This window comes from Hyla sarda, chromosome 5 (genome assembly GCF_029499605.1).
Source record: "Hyla sarda isolate aHylSar1 chromosome 5, aHylSar1.hap1, whole genome shotgun sequence".
NCBI lineage: Eukaryota > Metazoa > Chordata > Amphibia > Anura > Hylidae > Hyla > Hyla sarda.
Genome location: NC_079193.1, coordinates 301,205,502 through 301,212,125, shown reverse-complemented (window position 1 = coordinate 301,212,125; position 6,624 = coordinate 301,205,502). Strand labels below are relative to the sequence as shown.

At 40.6% G+C, this 6,624-nt stretch overlaps 1 protein-coding gene across 1 annotated transcript in view; it reads right to left on the bottom strand.

The window, feature by feature from the left end:
• Positions 1–1,425: 1,425 nt before the first annotated feature.
• The window catches only part of TRIM55 (tripartite motif containing 55), a 123,812-nt gene continuing 118,613 nt past the window's right edge, over positions 1,426–6,624 (bottom strand). Inside the window, exons 5-8 of the mRNA XM_056518573.1 lie at positions 4,725–4,958; positions 3,869–3,891; positions 3,652–3,782; positions 1,426–1,427 (exon numbers count right to left, since the gene is read on the bottom strand). Of these exons, the coding sequence (XP_056374548.1) occupies positions 1,426–1,427; positions 3,652–3,782; positions 3,869–3,891; positions 4,725–4,958 (390 nt within the window). The remainder of the gene's footprint in view (positions 1,428–3,651; positions 3,783–3,868; positions 3,892–4,724; positions 4,959–6,624) is intronic.

The following is a 6,624-nucleotide window of genomic DNA, read 5'->3' as shown; positions in this document are numbered from 1 at the left end:
GGCAGCGGTGACGAGCGGTGACAATCCGGAACGGCGGGGACACGTGAGTATAACTTCCTGTACCAGTGGTCTTCAACCTGCGGACCTCCAAATGTTTCAAAACTACAACTCCCAGCTGTTGGCTGTCCGGTCATGCTGGGTGTTGTAGTTTTGCTAAATCTGGAGGTCCGCAGGTTGTAGATCACTGTCCTATACTATACATTGCATGGATCCCTCAACATACGATGGTTTCAACAAACGATGGTCCATTTGGACCGGATTACCATCGTATGTTGAGGGACCACTGTATATATCAGTCTGGCCAGCTCCTTCTGCTCTATAATATGGCACCTGCAGATTGTACTGCATTTTCATTGTGACAGGTTACAAATGAAGTGTTGGCTGATCTACTAACTAGATACATTTTTACCAATCCCAAGATTTCATATTTTTAAATCCACTTCTCTTTTTTCTCTTTGCGACAGTAGTCTTACTCTTATATGTGTCCTAACTGAGCACTCTGATACTTGTCATTTCACGTAGTAATGAGGCATTTGCCAAATATCAAGCCTTTAAATGAATAACAGATTATTACAGTTTATGATGAAAATAAATAACAGTTATGTGCATAGTGTTCTGTATGTGAGTTCTACCATTATCAATGTTATAAGCAGCATTGCACTGACTTTTACCAATGGTATCTATTTTTTTTTGCCACTTAGACCTACTACACAACTAGACCCATCCCTATTCTGCAACTCAAGCATAATGCTGATGCATGTTATGTCCTGGTCCAACCATGGGTGGAATGACGGCACTGAAAACATCATGATACAGTTAGTCTGGGTCCTTAGACAACGTGTGGGTGTGCCGGGATTTCTGTTCATACAATGAATACAAAACCACATCCATATTACTCTTGGCTGGAACTAACCTATTGCTGCATTCACATGCCATAAACTTAAAATAATTTAAATAATCACATAAAAACATCAGCATCCCTCCAACTGAGACCATCTGAAATTTGTTGGGTATGAAAACTTGGATGACCTTTAACACTGTTGCCCTGCATTTTATGGTTATTTATGAAAACCTGTGGCCAGAACCCCAGATCTTCATTCAACCCTAGTTGTAATTATCACGATCATCATATGTGAGGCCATCTTCACTGGGTTTAATAACATGTTAATTATTAGGGTAACAACCACAGATGATCACAGGTTATATAGGTTATATTACTTGTGGAGCAGGGGAACTTGGAGTTGGTTGCTCTGCTTCCTGAGGTGTGGTTTGTTCTTCATTTTGGCTTGTGGTGGTAACTGTGGTCTCAGTAGTAGGGGCAGGTTTTTGAGCCGCTCTTTGTGAGGCGTCCTCTTCTCCTGAAGACTCTGTATGAGCTTCCTCTGAGTCTTCATCCTCTGCCAATTCTTCTTCCTCCTCTTCACCTTCTAAATGAAAGAAAAAAATATATAAAATAATGTGTATTATTTATTCCACAATATTCTACTAAGACAATTGAACGTGGGCCAGTAAATAAAATCTTACTTAATGGAACTAAAAAACTAAAAAAATATTCAACCAACATATGAATTATCGTAATATATTGTCTTTACTGTTTTCACATCCCTCGACTTACAATGGCCTCAACATACAATACTTTTGTGGTAGGCCTCTGGGGTAGGGGTAGTGTAGTCAGGGTTTTGCTTCAGTATATCAGGGGTTAAGGTTAACTCTATTGTTCGTGACGCCAGGCTGGGGGCTAGTATGCTGAGGTAATTCTCCAGCCTATCGCCGCCCTTCCCAGTAACGATAGGTGCATGCATAAAATGACTGAAGGTCCACAAGGTAGTTGAACTTGAACTTGGATCAACCTTTCTTAAAGACTTGCGGTACATCCAATGAACAGTAACAGTCTCATTAATACAGTCTCCATACACTTCAGTGACTGACAGTTGTTGCGGACCTTGACTTTTGATATAAGTCTTAGAATTTAGGGTAATTTGCGAAGATACGTCCGGATTTAGGGAATAGATATGGTCCGGTTATCTTGCAGAGTGCTTAGGGATTGATTACACTCACGGTTTTGAAAAGATCAGCCGTCGCGGCAAGGCTCGGGCCTAACTCACTGATGACAGCAGCGCAGATCCTTCCCTGTCAACAGCCCACGAGGAAAGAGAGTGAGCAATGGCCGCCGCTCCCTTATATGGGCAGGGCCGTTTTGGATTGGTCCAAGTCAGCTGTCACTCACCGTTACATAGCCTAATGGGTAAACACCTGACTTCCTACAAAGGTCCTTGAACTACAAACCATAGAGTCTTTGGAACGCATCACGTGACCCGCAGGTCCAGCGACGCTAACTAGGCAAGTACTCTTACTATATAAATATATACATTAAATCTAAATAATTTTATTTACAAAAGGGGTGACAAGGGGCTAACTAAGGATGAAGACCCCACCTACACCTAGGGACTCTGACTTTGGGGACCTCACCACAAGGCAACGGATGCAATACGGTGCCAGGACACCACACTTTCAACATACAATGGTCTTTTCTGGACCACTGTAACTTGAAATCAGACTCAACAAACAATGCTACAGACAGTCTAGATCTGTGGAACATGTCAATGGCTGGAAGAACCGACCAATCAGAATGGACATTTTACTGGTAAAACCCCTGTATTACTGAAGCGTATGCACTGAATGACTGTCTGGTAGCACCTCCTACAGTATAGGGAGGTACTAAATGTTCTGTACTACTTTTTACCTGGGCCACGATTAGTTACTCCTTTGGACACCAGGTAAGGGCGACTCCATTTTACTTTTTTAGGACATTGCGTGTACTGTACAGGACCCTGAAGAAGCTCCTGTCCTCTACATAGACAGTGATTACAGCTCCCAGCAGATCTTTCTTACTTTTATATGTAAGAACTTGCTTTATCTGTATTAGTTATCTACAAAATTTTCTTTAATCCTCACTTTTTCCTATTTTTGGATGACATTTTGGTGGCTTCAGAACCAATTACCAGGTTTCCATAAAGTTATGGTCTCTATATACAATGGTTTCAACATACAATGGTCGTCCTGGAACCAATTAATATTGTAACTTGAGGGACCACTGTACATTTTTCTGGAAGAAAACTGGGTAACTCATCAAGCAAACCAAGTACTATAGATACTTCTATATAAAAAGTTCAAGACTTCCAGTTCTTATTGGCTGCTGTTTGCACCAGCGGTAGTTGTGCAGTTATTTCCAATTCAACACAGGGCTCCCTGCTGCCATCACTGTTAATGTTAGGAACTGTACAGAGCAGGAGATATTAGCTCTTGGGGTTTGCTTAGGGAAGGAGGGAGTAGCAGGGAGCACCATGTTGGTTAGGGAAGAAGTATACAACTTCCTCTGGAGGGCGCATACAGCAGCTGATAAGCACTGGAAGGCTTTTTTTTTTGTAAATAGACATAACATAGACATAACAAAGCAGTATAACTTTCTGGCATTGGCTGACTTGAAAAATTTTTATTCTCTCCAGTAAACCCCTTTGAAATGTGGTACACCAAGTAAAACCAGAGGCTAAATATGTAAATAAATATTTTCTAAATATTTCAATTCTTTTTACCAGATTTGATTATTTATTCCTCTATTAGAGTGAAATGTGAACTACAATAAAACATGGCACTTACCCCTATAAAAGTCAATTTCTCTAATTATTCTCTCTTCTCGGTTGAGGTCCACTGTCAGGTGACTCATATTTTCATACCCAGGCTCAATTTTTTCCATTTGAAATCCTGTAGATGCTTCTGCAATTCTAAAACATTTAACATTGTATGTCAGGAAAAACAGACTAAAACAGAACAATAGCCAGGTGTATGGCTCATAGATATAGGGACTTACTTTTGTAGTAAACCTTTAGAGTTCTGTGGGAAGAAAATGGAAAACATTATCCTGAGAAACAACTATTTATTTCTGTAGGTAATGGAAAGGTTAGTTAATAATCTTCTTTTTAGCAGCATTAAAGTGAAGCTTAAAGCTGTTCACCTGCACTAAACCCAATATACTGGGTTATAGTTTGGGTAAACATTACAATGCAGGGTCAATTACTTGTATGAATAAAGTATTTACAGTGTTATAGCTCTTTAATCTCCTAGCTGCAGCTCTGCGCAATGGAGGCGGGGAGCCAGCTTGCCGTGCTCCCCAGCCTCCTTCATATTCCCCGCTCTGCCCCCCCCCCCCCCCTGTCATAAATATAGAAACTATCCACTAGGATGTGAATAGCAACATGAAAGTGAATATTTTGCATATTAATTATGGTGGCAGAAGAGGGAATATGGAGAAGGTGGATGAGTGCGGAAAACCGGCAATGCAGCTAGAATTTAAAGACCCCTAACACTGGAAATACTTATTAATAGAAGTATTAATACATTAATTACTACTAGTAAGTTACCCCACAGTTCACCCACACTATAACCCAGCATATTGGGTTTAGTGCAGGTAAACAGCAGTCAGTTTAATTGTCTGGGGAACACAATATTTGGTTTTATGTTACATTGTTACATTGCTACATAGCTACATAGCCTTCATGGTGCTGTGGCCATTACCATCATCCCCCACTAGCTCCTAGTCTCATGGCAGGGGTTGGTGGACAGCTGACCGCCCCAGTTATGAGAAGGACCTGAATCTTCTGCCTGTTGCCATGAAGGAAGGAATTATGGAATAGAACAAGTTCTAAAGTTTATTCTTAGACGCTCACCTGAAGGAACATCGCCATCTCAGGCTCATCCATAAACTGAATTCCCGATTCTACCAGTTTTGCGACTATTTCCATATGATCTGCATACTTCTTCTTTAAAGACTTAACATATTCAAGTTTCTCCTCCTGGTCTCTAGTGATAATCTGAGTCAGCTCACCTTTCCTTTCTTCAAGAACGGCATATAAATAATCAAACTTCTCACACAGCTGTTCTTTCTGTCTTCTACAGTTTTCCTAAGAGCCAAAGAATATTATTTGACATTTTGTCTTATACACAGCATGCAAGCAGTTACTGGAAATATCTTTCTATCTAATTATTGATCATCTATCTATCTATCTATCTATCTATCTATCTATCTATCTATCTATCTATCTATCTAGCAACCAAGTAAACGCAGCAGCACTCCAGCGTAGTGAAGAATAGTGACTTTTATTTATCACCAAAATGCAATAGCGACGTTTCAACCACCTCACGTGGCCGTCCTCCTTGGAGGACGGCCACGTGAGGTGGTTGAAACGTCGCTATTGCATTTTGGTGATAAATAAAAGTCACTATTCCTCACTACGCTGGAGTGCTGCTGTGTTTACTTGGTTGCTGTATCTAATCGGGGCCTGAGGACCAGGGCCCATCCACAGCCTGCACCCACTGCACCTAGTTCAATTCGAGAGTGCTGCTCCACCTGCTTCTCTATCTATCTATCTATCTATCTATCTATCTATCTATCATTAATTATATATCTACCTAAACAAAAAATAAATAAATGACCAAGAGGGCTTTCCAAAAATATTAAAGAGGTGATCTGATTGGTTGCTATGAGCTATTGATCCACTTTTCCTCTGCACAGGTTTTAATAAATCTCAATGTTTTAACTTGTTAAGGACCTATGACGTATGGTACGTCATGAGTCCGCTCCCGTTTTATAACGCGGGGCCACGGCATCATAGCGGGTCGGGCCTCTAACAACGGCCAGGACCGATGGCTAATAGCGTGCTATTAACCCTTTAGACGCAGTGTTCAAAGCTGATCGCCGCGTCTAAAGTCAAGCTAAAACGTTGCCGGTTAGCTCAGAGAGCTGTTCGATATCGCCGAGGCGAAATCGCGGCATCCTGAACAGCTCACAGGACAGCCGGGGGGTCCCTACCTGTCTCCATGCTGTCCGATCGCCAAATGACTGCTCAGTGCCTGAGATCCAGGCATGAGCAGTCAAGCGGCAGGATCATCGATCAATGGTTTCCTATGAGAAACCATTGAACGATGTAAAAGATCAGTGTGTGCAGTGTTATAGGTCCCTATGGGAGCTATAACACTGCAAAAAAAAAGTGCAAAAAAAAAAAAGTGAATAAAGATCATCTAACCACTTCCCTAATAAAAGTTTGAATCACCCCCCTTTTCCCATTAAAAAAGACAAAACAGTGTAAATAAAAATAAACATATGTGGTATTGCTGCATGCGGAAATGTCCGAATTATAAAAATATGTCATTAATTAAACCGTACGGTCAATGGCGTACGCGCAAAAAAATTCCAAAGTCCAAAACAGTGTATTTTTGGTCACTTTTTATATCATGAAAAAATGAATAAAAAGCGATCAAAAAGTCATATCAATACAAAAATGGTACTGCTAAAAACTTCAGATCACGGTGCAAAAAATGAGCCCTCATACCGCCCCATACACGGAAAAATAAAAAAGAGATAGGGGTCAGGAGATGACAATTTTAAACGTATACATTTTCCTGCATGTAGTTATGATTCTTTCCAGAAGTGCGACAAAATCAAACCTATATAAGTAGGGTATCATTTTAATCGTATGGACCTACAGAATAAAGAGAAGGTGTCATTTTTACCGAAAAATTTACTGTGTAGAAACGGAAGCCCCAAAAATTTACAAAATGGCATTTTTT